The sequence below is a fragment of the Mustela nivalis genome, assembly GCF_964662115.1.
Source record: "Mustela nivalis genome assembly, chromosome: 2".
Taxonomy (NCBI): domain Eukaryota; kingdom Metazoa; phylum Chordata; class Mammalia; order Carnivora; family Mustelidae; genus Mustela; species Mustela nivalis.
In genome coordinates this window covers 23256628-23273547 of record NC_139021.1, presented here as the reverse complement: position 1 = coordinate 23273547, position 16920 = coordinate 23256628, and the positions used below count along the sequence as shown (strand labels likewise).

The 16920-nt window shown below is 36.9% G+C and overlaps 1 protein-coding gene across 26 annotated transcripts in view; it reads right to left on the bottom strand.

Annotated features, from left to right (window-relative positions):
• The window catches only part of TRPS1 (transcriptional repressor GATA binding 1), a 251565-nt gene that overhangs the window by 166811 nt on the left and 67834 nt on the right, over positions 1 to 16920 (bottom strand). For all 26 annotated transcript variants that reach the window (XM_082721126.1, XM_082721124.1, XM_082721116.1 and 23 more), the window contains one exon: positions 3470 to 4073. In XM_082721126.1, the coding sequence (XP_082577252.1) occupies positions 3470 to 4073 (604 nt within the window). The remainder of the gene's footprint in view (positions 1 to 3469; positions 4074 to 16920) is intronic.

The window sequence follows — 16920 nt, the reverse complement described above, 5'->3', positions numbered from 1 at the left end:
TCATATAAACTTGGGACTATTTCTAGCAGAGTCTAAAGTCTTTAATGTTTCTTCCTACTCATAAAAGAAAGAAAAAAAAAACCAATGGTTTTACAGAAATATGAGGTAGTTAATCCACAACAAAAAACTAATTTTCATAAGGCAATTTACAAGATAAAGCTTATGTTAATGTGCCCCCTGCTATCCTCAAAGCAGAGTGGTCCACACAGATCACATACACAATTTAAAATGTTTTGTAACCATATCAATTCCACACTGGTAACAAAGGAAAAATACAAGACAGTCACTACATGAAAATATACATAAAAGATCTGCTATTGAACACAAAACTGAAAGCCAAACACTTAACTAACCTATGTAAAACAAAACAAAAAGAAAAGGAAAAAAAACTAATGAGAAAATATGTTTAAATTTTAGTTATTCTCTGTGATTCTTCTATTTCCTTCCTCACTTTGAGTGCAGCAAAATTTCATAACTGAAACCAGTTAAAAACACGTATCAGAAAGACCAGTATCCAGAAAGCAATCATCATTTTGTACTTTGTGAATGGCCCTAAATACATTCAGCCTGCTCTTTAAAAATGTTTCCACTATTAACCAGCATAGGGTTGAACTATTTTAAATTAACATTTTTTCCTGCACAGATTTCTCATACTTAATTCTCATTATCAATCTGTACAACACTCAGCTGATAGTCAAATTTTTACTTTTAACATTAGAAACTACATGTATAAATATTTATAAGTATAGTTTATTAACTCTACACTATTTGCACTATTTAATAAAATGACTTTTTAAACCAATTTTCTGTTTTTCAAAGTACATACTATTTCTAAATAAACATGCCAAATAGCAGGATAAGTTCAAGTTCCAATCTATTTATACTCAAATTATGAATATTATGTTCTGTAGATATACATTTACACCTGTATTTCCATTCACATCATGTAAATTGCATTTGCGTATTTTTACTGGGTATTTATAAACTTTTATAGGACACTTTCACTAATGACTAGACCCCTACAACTATAAATTAAAGCACAGTGTTTTTACCTTCAGTAAATATGCTGGTGATACTCTGCTGGGTTCTTCCTTATTGATGGCAGAGGATTGAATTGAGAAGTGTGAATCTGCTATGATAACTCAGCAACAGCAATTTCTACCACCAAGGTAGAATGCTTGTCAAATTCACATTCAGAATGGGCTCTGCTTTTTAATTCTCTTAAATATCTTAAAAAGCTGATCAGCTATGTGTATATCAAAGTTTTAATTCACTTAATACATTAAATACTCCACAAATTAAATCAGCTACACTTTCTATTCCAAATATCCAATAAAATCGGTGATTCCCAAAAGCACTATTCAAATACAATGAAAATATAAATTTTGCAGAGTCACAGTTTACAAAAAGTCAAGGAAGAATGATCCAAGACTTTACATACATACATACGTACATACATATATATACACACACACACATAAATTTTATCATCTCTTAAAATTTAGGAGATGATCACTTTTAAAGATCACAGATCCTATGGTTAGGAATTTGATTATTTGTAGAATATAGTGAAGCACTCTCTGGCTGAAGATTTCATATTTCAGCAGCTAATGTGAGGAACTGAAGAAACAGTTGCAATGATGCAACAGAAACTTGAAGTCAGGGAATTAAGGAAGTGGAGGAATTGAGAAAAACAACTTTTTAGAAAAGCATCATCATCCCCAGTCTGCTCAAAAAATGTTAACACTCTCAGGCTCAGGTTTTAGACGCAACCACATAAAAAAATGACTTATTGTTCCAAACTCTTAGTGTATATTCGCGTGGCAGAAAAGGTAATATTCTAGAAATAGTCTAAAAGAGCCAAAAAAATGAAGATGTCATGGATGACATGGATGAAAACAATTTTAAAATGGAAAAAAAAAAATGAAAAACGGGTGGGGAACTCTAGTGATACAGACATTAAGGCACCCAATTACAACACACTCTCAAGATGCAATATGAAATTTAAAATATAAGACATTATCACTCCTGTCTTATAACCAGAAACTAAAAGAGCCAGTTGAGCCCAGAAGAATCCTGACATGCTAAGAAAATAATGAACATTTACAATTGCAGCCCCAAATATATTTATCGGAAAGAAGCTCCCTGAATTCAACCCCTTTCTTGAAGGGCACAAGAACTATTCCTCTTCTTTTTAAAGTTATGTATAATCAACTTGCGCCTTCTCTGCAGGAAGGATTCTTTGTTACTCGGTGTACAAGGGGCATAGCCTCTTCTGCATTCAAGCCCTTCTCATAGCTTCAGGGCATGACTGCAGCCAGGAAAGGGAAAAGATTTTATAATTAACTGTGCACCTCTAAGAGGCATATCTCAACTCCACTAGAGAAACCTGAGAAGCACAGACAGGCTTCAGAGAATCCGAAGGAAATGAGAGGAGGGAAGCCATGCAGACATTGGAGGGAGAAATTCTTCTCTCCAGAATCCATCCAGAGAGACCTCAGTGGTCTCTGACCTGTAGGTCAAACCATTGGGCTGGCTGCCCTCGCCTTCCTAACGGGATCTTTGGTAAAGGTTAGCTGCTTTCTGATCCTACCTTCTAGGCACCAACAAAGCATCGAAATCATGCACAAAGCTCAAAACTTTCTCGGAGTCAAGGTGAAATGTCGAAGTGGTGGTGCCTTAGGCAAAAAGCGAGCATCACTTAACTGAGAGTTGGTGAATTTTCAAAATCTGACTATTTTCTTGACACTGCTACATAGAGAGAGAGCAAGGATCTCATCGTTGTCAGAGGTTTTATTTTTCCACATGGAACTAGGTCTTTCTCCCTACGAAAGCCTGATCATATAAAACTCACGGGTCTTTCTCTGCTTCGGATGCTCTTCAGGCCACTCACACTTGGGTCTACCTGATCTCTTCCCCTCTTTTTGGTAACTAATCACCAACAAGCCTTGTCATTTGTACATAATTATACCATCAGTTTGTAGAAAACTACATTTCCGTAGTAACCTCTCACCATAGGCTTTGCATTCCTAATGATTTAAATCTCTGCTAATTTTCCTGTTAACCAGATGCAGTGTGACACCACCTTCAAATTTAAAAGTCATTTACCTATTTTAATGGAACAGATGTGCAATCTTCTGGGATTCTGAACCTCCCTTCTCCAAATGCGGCCTCGGTGTTTTGCATAATCACCAGGAATGATTAACCAACATCCAATCTGAGCTAAGAGCGGTGGCAAACAAGTTGACTGTCCACCACCATAGCACAGACGTGTAGAGTGTATACACACACACACACACACACACACACACACATACACGCTACTCTCCACCACTTCGGCCTTATAAGACCTCAGACTAAGACCATTTAGTTTCAGGTGTAAGACTAAATGATACTAAATGTAGAGAATATGTGTCCTCCCATTTCCCCTTCAACATAGGTGAATTATTTAAAAATTAAACCTTCCTACCCGTAACAGGGACTGGGATTCGTCCTTGGACTTGTTTTCTCCCGACGCAGGATACTGCTGGGTGAGGGTCCCAGACTTCTCTCCACCAGCTGGCACCCCCTGCAGGAATCCCTTGGTCTCCACAGCCAAGCCATAAATAGGTCGTGCCAGATGGGCAGCTTCAACATTGGGGCTATCCCGTAGAGTCTTGGTCTGCTCTTGGGGGCCGGACACAGGCGTCAGAAGCCCCAGGCTTGCCTGAGTGTAGGATGGGCTGCCTCGCAGGATATCTGCCCCTCTCCAAGTCATGTTTCGAAGGTCATCACTTGAACTCTCGGTCCAAACTTTATCCTTCAGCCCATCCTTATCTTCCACCTTCTCCCTCTTCACCACACTCTCAGAAACTGGCTCTCCCATTTTAGAGTCTGGATTGAGCAGACTATAGACCTTGAGGTCGATTTTGGGCTCCTCCTTGATGGTGGACACAGCATGACCGTCCTCTTCGCCATTGGCTGTAGTGATGTCCTGTTCGTGGCAGTGAACAGTGTTGAAGTGCTCCAGTAGTGACTGAGTATCAGCAGCCGTAAAGCTGCACTGACGGCATTTGTAGCAGCTGTGGGCTCTCCTGGAGAAGGAAACAGTCATTAGAAATCTAGCCTTTGGAAGGGCTTAAAAAAAGAAAACAAAACAAAACAAAAAAACAGTCTTTAAGGACCTGACTTTTACCACACGTAATATAATAGGTAGGACAAAATACACCATTCCCAAGACCCAGAAGTTGGAATGGAATTAACTGGAATTTTTGGTTCCATATAAAGAATGTGACAATCCCTTTCGATGGATTAACCATAACGGGTAGACACACATATACACCCTCATGTGTCCACACGCCAGCAATTTGCATTGAAACTTGGTTGGTATGCTTTATTACTGAAAGACTTGCTCTGTTCGCTAATTCTATATTACTTAAGAGACACATATATTTTCACACTAATTTCATCAGTGGACTTTTCACTTCCTGTTTTTTTTTAAACTAAATCGCTATTGTTTCATTATAAATGTAAATGCATCTCCAGTGTTACTTCTATAACATTTATACATATTAAATTCCACTTGATTACAGTGTTCTTTTCTATCTTACAACTTAAATCAGTTTAGGTAACGAAATACAGCTGACGGATCTACATAATCTAGTAAATAAGATGTACTGGAAGCTCAAGATTTTTAAGACAAATTCTTTCAGGAGGCTTTAGGGACATTCAACAAATTGAGGTGTCTGCTGGGTGTGCAGCATGATTGGGGTTGTGTGGATATATTCATTCATAAAGAACATGTGAGTGTGTTTGTATTCTTTTCAAAAGGCATAAAACAGAAAGAACTTATTGTTGGATTTCATAGCATTCTCTGCTATTAAAGACGGAACACGGTCATATTAAGACAAATATTTGATTAACAAAGAACAGAGGCACTATATCCTAAAAGACACACTGGGAAGGTACACAAGTGACTTGGAATAAGGCATACTTATAAAAACTTTGTATGGCTCTCTAAATAAACTCCATGTGGAACACTTGCTACTCCACTGATGCAATGTGTTGCCAACTTAAAATAACAAGACAGGTTTTGAGAACTATTACTTAAAGCTACCCCCACGTATGTGCACATACATATAAGTGTAGATGATCATCACCAATTCCTTTGCCAGACCCTGGGTTCACACTGGTGGATGCAGAAGACACCCAGTCTTTGTCTACCTGGTGTTTAGAGTCTAGTCAGGAAGGGCGACCCTCCCATTAGATTATAAATAAATATAAAGAGTGATATGTGCCAAGAACTTTTATGGATGGGATGGTAACGGGGCTGATGGGGTGTGTAGGGCAGCCAGGAAGGCCTTTCTGAGGGAGAGAAAAACCAATGGATGAAAAGGAGCTATTCTTGTTGGAGGAGGAGGAAGGGGGAGAAGGCACATTCTAGCAAGACTGAAATACTGAAAAGAGGTCACTGCTGCTTTAGAGGAATAAGTAAGAGGAAACATGTCAATCGACAAGCTAGAAGGGTGATCTAGAGCTTTGTAGACCATGATAAGAGGCAGATAGGTATCTTCAGAGGTTAAAGGAACCAATTGCAAAGTTACAGGCACAGAAGGAGCATCGTTAAATATATGTTTTAGTCACCTGGGACCTTAACAGTTTCTGTACTCAGTAACTTCATTCTTATATGAGACCTGATGGCTGAAAATCCAAAAGAATGTTCGTATTTTAAGGAAGCAAAAGTCAAGGGTCTTATGATATGTAACAAAATCTCAGTACTTGTCGAGAGTACTTAATGCAGTACAAAATTATCTTATCATTAACAGCTTACATTTGGTTGAATAAATATGGATATTTAACTTTCACTTTTTACAGAAGATTGTTTTCTATCTTGTCTCCTATTTTTCTTCACTGTTTAAGTATTAAAGATTAAGCAAAAGGAAATACAACAAAGGTAAATAATTTAATGATGAGTCGACCATAAAAATATAATATTAAAATTAATTTCCTCAAGTGAAAGGAGCCTAACCCTTAAGAAGTCTATGTCCAAGAGTAAGAATCTTGCCCCCAAGTTCAAGGCCAGAAATCCCCAAACAGGATTCAGATCACAAAGTTCAAAAGACAAGACTCAAAACCTAGGACCTAGAACCTATAGGAACTTCAAATAAATATCCATCCCAGCAAAACTATGTTTGAATATCTACAATGAGAGATAAACTCCTAACCTCACAAAAAATTGCTATGTCTACGTTTAATTATAACAGAGAAAAATGGATTTATCAGGATGGATAAAGATCAAAAGATACCCAGGAAATACCATCCTGAAGATATGCCACATAATCTATTGAGGCATGCAAATTAAACAAACAAGCTTCAGGAAGCACATTTTCCAGCTCTGATCAACCTTCACCCCTAGACAGTTCTAATGAGTTCACTGCCCACTATGGCACTAAATTTATGGTTTCCTTGACACGGTGGGGTCTCTGTTTGGAACCTCTGAGGGGAATCCCTTCTAATAAAGTAAGACTATCAATTGCCACTGCTCCTTCTACCCAAACTGGTCTTTTATACAAAACCAAAAGTACAAAAAGTATAAAAAATTCTAAAGTCTAAAACTTCTACAGAATTGCAGTGAACATATCAAGAAGTAAAGACAATTCTACAGCAAGAGGAAGGAGAGAGTACCAATGCCCAACATTTCCTAGGGTATGTTGCAACAAAATATTTTAAAACAGCAGAATCTCAATTCTAATGGGAGCATTGAATAGTGTAGACTCTGGGAACGCCTGAATTTCAAGTCTTGGCTCCGTATTCTACTGTATGTGTGACTTCAAATAATTTACTAAACTTGCCCCAATGTCTTCATCGGCAAAATGAAAACAACAGTGCCTCTTGATAGGTTCTTATGAATGTTAAGTAAATAACACCTATAGTAGGTAAGTAAATAAGTAAGGGTCAACCAGTATAAATCCTAAAAGTAAATAAAGCCCCTCTCTCCTGTGTGAATCTGCATTCTATGCTCTTTGTGCAAAGGAGTTTAAACTTACAAACTAGCAGCACTTTGGTATCATCCTTTTCCATTCCCCTATGTATCTTAACCGTGACGAACACTGTTCTTAAAACCAAGTTGATTTCCTGGAAGACCCTTAGGTTTAAGACCAAATGACAGGTAGAATATATTCTATGACTTTTCTGCTTCACCTAGTGGCATTCAATAGCCTGAAGGAATGAGAAATTTAGTAGTTTGCTTAATTGTCTAGCTTTACTCTTGTCATTAATAGACCCAGAATCTTAAGATTCTGAATCACAAAAAAATAGAAAAAGGCATTACCTGTATTTTATTAAAGTCCTGGGAAGTGGAGATGCCTTGAGTGTATTCATTAAGGTAGTTTAGAATCATGATATATCTAGTAATACATCTCAGTAATTCAGATTACGTGCCTTCAGTATCGACTTATTCCGCAATCTAGAAATGTCCCTGAGTCATCCTATCCCTCCACCAAATAAAGACAACACATGCAACCCTTACCAGTAACTTGACTGGTATGTCCTCTTAAAAATACAAAGGCCTTGGGTCCCTGCCCAGGCACTGAATTCCTCACAAAGTATCACACTCAGGCAAGGTATCAGGGGCTTCTAGGCATTCTCTGATTCCAAGTTCCTGTCCCAATGGACAGATAGGTCTCAAAAAGAGCTGTTCTGATCTGCCCCACAGAGGAGCTCCTGATCTGACTGTTCCAGGCAAAACCGTCCTTGAGACAGGTGCTAAAGAGCCATCAGAGATCACTAGGGATGAACATAAAGCAAAAAAACCCCAAAAAACAACAACAAACACCACTCTCCCTCCAAAACTGCAGCGCTAAGTTCTGGGTGAGAACCAGGTTTTACAGTGAAAAGAAAAACACATTTTAACAGGAAGGATATTAAAATAAAGTTGTAATAATAAGCTCAACTCACACACCTTTTCTTTTGAAGAGTTCAAAGCATTCACACATAACTGATCTCACCTTTCACTGAAGTAGAAAGCCCATTTTACAGATAAGTAAAATGGAGAAATGGTGACTTGTCCCTTGAATCTACATCAAGTCAGGAACACAGGGCTTCTACATTCCAGATCAACGTTCTGTTTTTTGATTCTTGACAGTCAAAATTTTTAACTTTATACAGAAAAGTGTGAAACGACTGACAATATGGAAAATGAAAACACGAGAGGAAGGGAAACGAATCATCTGGCAGCAGAAGACACTGACTACAGTAATGGTCTGCAAAACACGCTGAGTTTCGTAGCTATACAGAGTCCAAGGTGCTTCCTGTTGCCCGACTGCATCAGGATCTCTGGAGAAGAACCTGAGAATCTGAATTTTTAACAAGATTCCCCAGGTGACACCCATGCAGGGGCCAGAATCTATGAACTCCATTATTAGATACATTGTGGTTCTAAGCAATGTAAGGAACACACTCACAAGGCATCCCCCACCCCCTCCTGACTTTAATGCAACACAGGTAATGCCCTTACCAGCTTTGTTATTCAGAATCGCAAGTTTCTGGGTGTAACAACTGTTAATGAAAAGAGAGTAAAGCTTGACAATTAAGCAGTAAACTGCTAAACTTCTCAATCTTTCAGGCCATTGAACACAAGTAGGTGAAGCAGAAAAGGCAATTTGCTACATAGGACTCTAGAGACCGGAAGAGATTCTTTTCTCCCTGTAGTATCAGTCTTAAATAAATGGTAGAAAATATGTTAAAAAGACATTACTCCACTTTCAAAAGCTGAGAGCCACATAAACTCCTTACTAACAATAACGAACACTAAAAAAATCTAGAGCAGTGTTTCTCCAATTCTAACATGCATAGGGAATCACCAGGAAATCTTGCTGAAATCCAGATTCCTATTCTGAAAGTCTGGATGGTACCCAATATTTGGTATTTCTTTTAAGATCCCAGATGATTCTGAAGCTGTTGGTCCCCAGACCACACCGTAAATAGCAAGAATCATGAAGCCATGGTCAGAAAGAACTTCAAGATGGGTATTAATTAGTAGGGCACAAACTCATAGCACTTGACAGAACATTTTTAAATGAATTTTTTATGATGAGCAACATCGTCTTCCCTCGTAAAGCACACACAATATTACATACCTCTGAGAGTCAACACTAACAGCTTTGGAAGCTAAAACTACAACTATAACATTGTCAAGCATAATCCCCAAACAAGAATTCATCTTTTTTTTTTTTTTTTTTTTTAATTTCATTGTTTGGGAATCACCTTTCACTATTTTTACGGCTAGGCCATTTATATACCTTGTTCCTCAACAATCACACAAAGTACGCATTCCCATCTCTGCTCCATGGGATAAGAATCTGAAGCCTAGACAAGTCAATTCACATAGAATGCAGAGGACATGACACAGTCTTCAGCACTTGTCCACGGGTCCTCTTTCGTGGGTGCTGTTGGGAGCTGACAGGTTACTAGCTGATGCAGGAGTTCCTGAAAGGTATGCATATATTCTCTTAGGTGTGTCATTCTCTCAATAATTCCTGAATATGTGATTTTAATCCCTAGTATAAGAAACATTACAGAAGAATACAAGTTTAGTCACTGTGAAAATACATTAGTTTGGACTCGCCTCTGACCTATAAAATGATTTTCATTTTATCAGCATTAATTGGAAAACCTCCAAGTTGTTCAAGAGAATCTTCCTTGCGTTTCCCAAGATCTACATGCTCAACCATACAAACTTCCCAAATGATGCAACCCAAGACTAGGCCTAGAACGCTCTGAGCTACTCCAAATCTGTTTTCTTCTGAGGACTTCTTCCACATTGCCTTTTATTAAAATCTTGTGTATGTCCTAGTTTCCGGTAATTGCCTTAAGATCAAGATCAATGTTCACACATCCCTGAACCCACCCCCACCCAGAACAACCCACAGTAAATACATACTTAATAACCAAAGGGATAAACCACCACAGCTCTGTGGCTGTTCAGGGTGCTGGATTTAATGTGTAGAATCAGAAAGCAGCAAAGAAATATTTAGGAGAAATATATACAGATATTTCATAGACAGTATATTTTGAGTGGCTTTTCTGAAAAAAACTCTTTCTTATTTAAAAACTCCTAGAACTTCTGGCTACATTTAACCAAACTTCTTCTTAATATAAATACATACGTGCTCTGCATTAATTTAAATTCTATATGCTCCTGCCAAACGCAGAGCAAACACTCTCCTCGTGCTACCTAGGGAAAAAAGATGTCATTTCGTATGTCTCCCTAGCACAGGATTGCCAGATTAAAACACAGAATGACGATTTGAGGGTCAGTGTAAAAAAAAACAAATAGGGACGCCTGGGTGGCTCAGTTGGTTAAGCAGCTGCCTTCGGCTCAGGTCATGATCCCAGCGTCCTGGGATCGAGTCCCATATCGGGCTCCTTGCTCCGCAGGGAGCCTGCTTCTCCGCCTGACTCTGCCTTCCACTCTGTCTGCCTGTGCTTGCTCTCGCTCGCGCTCTCTGACAAATAAATAAAATCTTAAAAAAAAAAAAAAAAAAAAAACAAATATTTTAGTGTAAGCATGTTCCATGCAATATTTAGGATACATTCACACAAAATCAGCATGTCTCCTGTAATATTTTAGACAACAAGGACATGAATCAGAGAAATTTGACAGAAAAGATCAATCTTCCCTAGCATTCAGAGAAAACTACAAGCTAACAGAAGACCAAATTGTACTTAATTCAAGTGACTTAAAATTTCTGTGAAAAAAGATGTTTTATTTCTTATCCTACTTAACAGAATTTTCACGTGCTATAAAAATTCATTTATTTCAGTTTCATCCATATTTCAATGGACAGTGGCCTGAGAAGTAGTGCTTCCTTCATTAGCAGAGATTACACATTATTTTCAAAATTCATAAAAGGCTGTGGTTTTCTAGATCCTAGAAAAAGATCAGCTCAAAGATACTACTGTATCATTACACTTACTCTGATCAAACATATATTTCTATTTTCATAATAAACCAGCCCACAATATATGTGAAGTCAGATCTGAGTGATGCTTTTTCTCCTCTAAATGTAAACTCCCAGAGATTTCTGCCAGCATTTAAAAAGCCATCCTCGGGGTACCTGGGTGGTTCAGTGGGTTAAAGCCTCTGCCTTCTGCTCTGGTCATGATCTCAGGATCCTGGGATTGAGCCCCACATCAGGCTCTCTCTGCTCTGCAGAGAGCCTGCTTCCTCCTCTCTCTTTCCTGCCTCTCTGCCTACTTGTGATCTCTGTCAAATAAATAAATAAAAATCTTAAAAAAAAAAAAAAAAAGAAAGAAAGAAAAAGAAAAGAAAAGCCATCCTCTACCAAACAGCTGTACTTCTTAACCGCTGGAATCTGGTTCTTCTTCAGTGACTAAACAGAGCATGGAAGTAAATGAGTAGATCATAAATACTAACCAATTAGACTTCGAAGGGTATTTTTGGGGTAATCATAGACTTGAACACCTAAAGACAAACTACCACAGAAAAATAGTAAATGACAGTGGTTTAATTTAAATATAGATCTACAGATCTGGTATCTAATAAAGTTAGTCATTTTGTAATTTTGCTGGTATCAAGGCCTCTCATACGCCACACTCGAGATTATGAACACTGCAGAATGAGGGATTAAGAGCAGGCGAAGAGAGTATCTGATGAACAAAGACAAAAAAGGGATTACAGGTGAATAACCAGATCAATCAATTTTAGAAGCTGGAACTGCAATAATATTCAGCCTTAGTTAAGTGCAGAGGAGCAGCCCGCAAAATGTAAGATAAACTGACCTCTGAGAAAGATTCCATGCAATCCACTCATCTTGTATTTTTAAAGCTGAAATCATGGGGCACCTGGGTGGCTGAGTTAAAGCCTCCGCCTTAGTCTCAGGTCATGATCCCAGGGTCCTGGTATCCAGCTCTCTGCTCAGCCGGGAGCCTGCTTCCTCCCTTCTCTCTCTGCCTGCCTCTCTTGCCTACTTGTGATCTCTGCCTTTCAAATAAATAAAATCTTTAAAAAAAAAAAAAAAGCTGAAATCATCTGATTGGTGTTTACTCCTTTAGAGTAACTAGATTTCTTAAGGGGAGTGTAGGGTCATTTCATTTTCAAGTGAAAATGAACAAAACAGAAGAAAATACAACTAATGTCATATCTGAAAAATCTCAATTTATGATTCACTGATTCACTTTCAAAAAGAAGATATCCCTAACCAAGTGTTAAAGGGAGACCAACCTCCCCATAAAATAGAAAGCGAGTAACATTTGGGAAATGATTTCTATAAATTAATATGAAATAGAAATCATGGCTAAACTTTATTTTATCCCAGGAATTGATCATGGTTCTTGTACAAAGTCCTCAGGACCATCAACTCTGAAATGCTAATAATATATACAAATAAAGGTAGTGCCACTGTGGGTTATTTTCTTGAAGGAGTAATACCCTGGGTAATGTGTCTCACAACAGGAATTCTCAACTTGAACTATTAGGTCCATTTCAAGGAATTACAGGCCACTGATTTATTAGGTATTGTTTAAAAGAACATGTCATCTAACGTACACAAATGTAAATTTAACTATCGTGGCACTCGCATTTTGAGAAACTCTGTGCTAATGCACTATGTACTTGGCTTTTTCAGAAGTGTTGATAATTAGGTACTTATCATAAAATCTGTTCTTTAGAATTAGCAGAGCACACAGTCCATGCTCCTTTCTGTGCTCTGCTAAGGCAGAGACTGAACAGTAGCTACCTTAATTTGACCAGGCATGGTATCCAAAGTTATTTCCTTCAACCAGAGTTACATATTTCATTTTTAAAAGATTTGAACACTGTTTAAACAATTTTAAATGCATTCATAAATCTCCAATTAGGACAGATGCTTGTTATCACATATACTACCAAAAATATGTCCATTTTCTTCACATTCTTGTTAACAAGCAGATAGACAATGATAACATTAATGATTTTTAAGTAGTTATTTACTCATAAGGGAGATTGAACACTTATTCAAATATTTATTGGACTGATGAAAATTGATGTTCTGTTTTTATTTTAAAATGTTATCATACAATGTTAGTCATAACACAGTCTACGTATATGTGTATATGTTTAAATATATATATATACACATTCATATTTGGGTTTACAAAAAATAAAAACTGGAATATAATCATGGACTATGATGATATACATCTGTGTCTTTGTGTGTGTGTGTGTGTATATATATATATATATACAGAGAAATGCAGAGAGATCCATGTATGTGTGTATATATATAAAGAGAGAGAGACAGAGATGAAATAGAGAAAATTATATTAATGGTATAGTTCCATATATGTACATAAATGATATGAATATACATGGTATATATGTGAATACACAAACATACACATATAATGAATATATATATATATACTAGCAAAACCAAATAAATATACATATATATATTTGCTAGTTTAAGAAGTCACATAAAATGGTATGCAGCTACAAATCATCTTTAATTTCTTTTTATTCAGCCAAAATTGTACTTATAAGATTCATCCATGTAGTATTCAACTGTCATTTATTCAAATTCACTACTGTGTAATAGTCTACTATATAAAAATCTACAAATTATTTAATGCCAGTAGCTATAAACTATTAGTTGGTACTTTTTCTGGGTTTTTTGTTGTTGTTGTTGTTGTTTTTTGAGAGGGCGAGAGCATGTGTGTGTGCGAGGAAGGAGGGAGGGCAGAGGGAGAGGAAGAGCGAGAATCCTCATCTCCACACCCAGCACGAAGTCTGACACAGGGCTCAGTCTCACACCCCTGAAATCATGAACTGAGGTGAAATCAAGAGTCTGATGCTTAACCAACTGAGCCACCAGGCGCCCCTGCTGCTTTTATTTTCATTTTTGTTTTGGTTGTCCTGCTTGCAAAAACCACTACTGTGAACATTTCTACACAGGTTTCCAAGTGTATTCATGAAAGAAACTTTCTTCTCAGGAGTGTGATTATGCTTCTATTGGGAATATGAGCATCTCATGTTGACAGAATTCACCAATTCACTTTATTCAGTCATGTGTATTGACCATTTTTACCATTTATAATTTTTTAACATCTATGTTTTCTGCAATGAAGTGGCCTCCTTTTTTCTTTGATTTGTATTTGCCTCATGTAACTTCATCTAGCCTTATCCTTTTGTTACTGAGATCCAACTTAATTACACTGAGTCAAAGGATATGTTCTGTATGATACTTCATTCTGAAATCTGTTTTATATCTAAGTGTTTTATATCTGCTTGAAAAGCATGTGAATTCTCTAAATTGATGGATGCAAAATCGACATTTTTTTTAAAAGATTTTATTTATTTATTTGGCAGACAGAGATCACAGGTAGGCAGAGAAAAAGGAGGAAGCAGGCTCCCTGCTGAGCACAGAGCCCGATGTGGGGCTCCATCCCAGGACCAAGATCATGACCTGAGCCAAAGCCTTAACCCACTGAGCCCCACAATCGACATATTTTTATTAAATCAAGTTTGTTAATTTGTTGTTCTAATCTTTTATACTTTGAAATTTTTTTCTGTTCAACCTTTAGTAAGAAACTTGCTTAAAATCTACCACTGTGATTATGGTTTGTCCTACTTTCCCTGCAGTTGTCAATTTTTGTTTTACATATAGATTTGTTTATATTTTATATATTTAGAATTGTTATCTCTCCCTCAAGAACTGAACCTCTTATCATTATGTACTGACCTTTTCCTCCTACGCTTTTTGTCTTAAAATCTAAATTGTATGAGATTAATAATGTTATCTCAATATTCCTTTGGTTTATATTGGTTTATATTGGTTTATATTGCCTAGAACCCATCTATTTTTTTTAAAGATTTTATTTTTTTTTTGACAGAGAGAGAAAGAAAGAGCACAAGCAGCGGGAGTGGCAGGCAGAGAGAGAAACAGGCTTCCCACTGAGCAGGGAGCTAGATGCGGGGCTCCAACAGGACCCTGGGATCATGACCTGAGCTGAAGGCAAATGTTCAACCAACTGAGCCACTGAGGCAACCCTGTCTATTCTTTTGTTACAAACTCTCCATAGACTTATATTTTAAGTGTGCATCTTATGTAAACAGCTTAGAGTCGAATTTTCTTTTTTATTAAACCTGACAATACCTTACTTAAGTAGAAATTTTAAACCACCCAGATTCATTAAAATTTTTGATAGCTGGTCTTTTGTTTTTTTAAACCATATTACTTTTACAATTCTATTTATCCATTTAAACATTTTTCCTATGTATCCTCTCATGCCATTTCTTAAGAAAATAGAATTTTATTTTGTTGTTCCACTCTTCCTATAGCTTCAGAAGTTACATACCCATTTCCTATCCTTCCACTGGTTATCCTTAAGGGTTTCCAAGTATGCAGAACAAAGCTGTAACTCACTAACTCCAGACAATTCAAGGGCTTTAAAGCACCTTACTTCTGATCATTTCCACTACAAACTTACATGATTGTTTTACCCAACACCTTAGTCTATCTCCTTTTAACTGCATATATAAGGCAGACTATAGTTGTTTAGATTTACCCAGAGTTCCCTGGTCTTTGCTTATCTGAAAATATCTTTGCTTTTTCTTGGAAAATTGTTTTCACAGGTATGCAATTCTAAGTTGATTATTTTGTGTTTTGTTTTTCCTTCAAAACCTTACACAGAATTCCTTCCTCTACTGGTTTCCATTGTTGCTGATAAAGTCTGCTGTCAACTTAATTGTCATTTCTAAGTAGTTGATACGTTGTTTCTCTCTAGGGGCTCTAAAAGAACCTCTCTGGCATTTTAATTTTTACTACTACATGTCTATGATTGAATTTATTTGCATATATCCCTGTTTAGTATAAGCTATGCCTTTCTGTATCTGTGTGCTTATGTCTTTCATCTTTCAGTTCTAGAAATCTGCCTTTATCTCCTCAAATAATTTTTCCCTATCTTCCATTCTTTATATTCTTTTCTCCTGGGACTCTAATTAGATGCGGGTTAAAACAGCTTGTTATGTTTCTATAACCTACTGTCTATTTTTGATACTTTCCACCCCCTTCCCCTCTTTTAAATATTTTGGCTAATGTCTTCAGCTTTAACTTGTGATTAATTCATTTACCTTCTATCACTTGCCAATCTGTTATTGAACCTACCCACATTTTAAGTTTCAACAATTATATTTTCAATTCAAAAAATACTATTTCTTTCTTTTTTTGAACATTTCTAGTCCTCTATAACGTTTCTAGTCCTTTCAAACGTCCTTTGAACGTTTCTAGTCTTTTAGTTCAAAAAAATTTTTTTGAACATATCTAGTCCTCCATAGTCTTATGGAGTTTGGTCAATTTGTAAATCTGATTTTCATTTCTTTAAACACTTATTTTTTATAACTGAAAAGTATTATATTTTATAGCTTTCTTACAACTAAAAATATACTCTTGTAACTTATCATCTTCCTGGGTATCTAAATGCATTATTTGCATTTCCTACTGATTTCCCAAAGAATGGTATAAATCCCTTCCTGTAGAGTTAAATTCTATAACAATGAGCTCATCTAAGATTTATCTTCTGCCACAGATACCACGGAGGTGAAAATTAAGAGTATTTCATATAGACAACTATGTGTTTATTTCTGAAAGAAGTCAGAAGGAGGCTCTAAACTTGGCACCACTTTTGCCACCTTGAAGGTCCAGCTTAACATGAAACAGATTCAGCAGCCTCTCGCTCTTAGGAACTCCAGCACAGTCTCCTGACTGACTTACATAAATACTGGTATTTGCCTCAGTGCAACCTCACACTCCCTGCTTAATATTCACTTCTCCCCAGTCTGGGTTTAGTCCACTCTTGGTGAATGGAAGACAAGAAAAGCTTCAGAAATTTCTCTAATTCATGGAAGTCCAGCAAGGCCTTGCAAAATATGTTTTATCTATT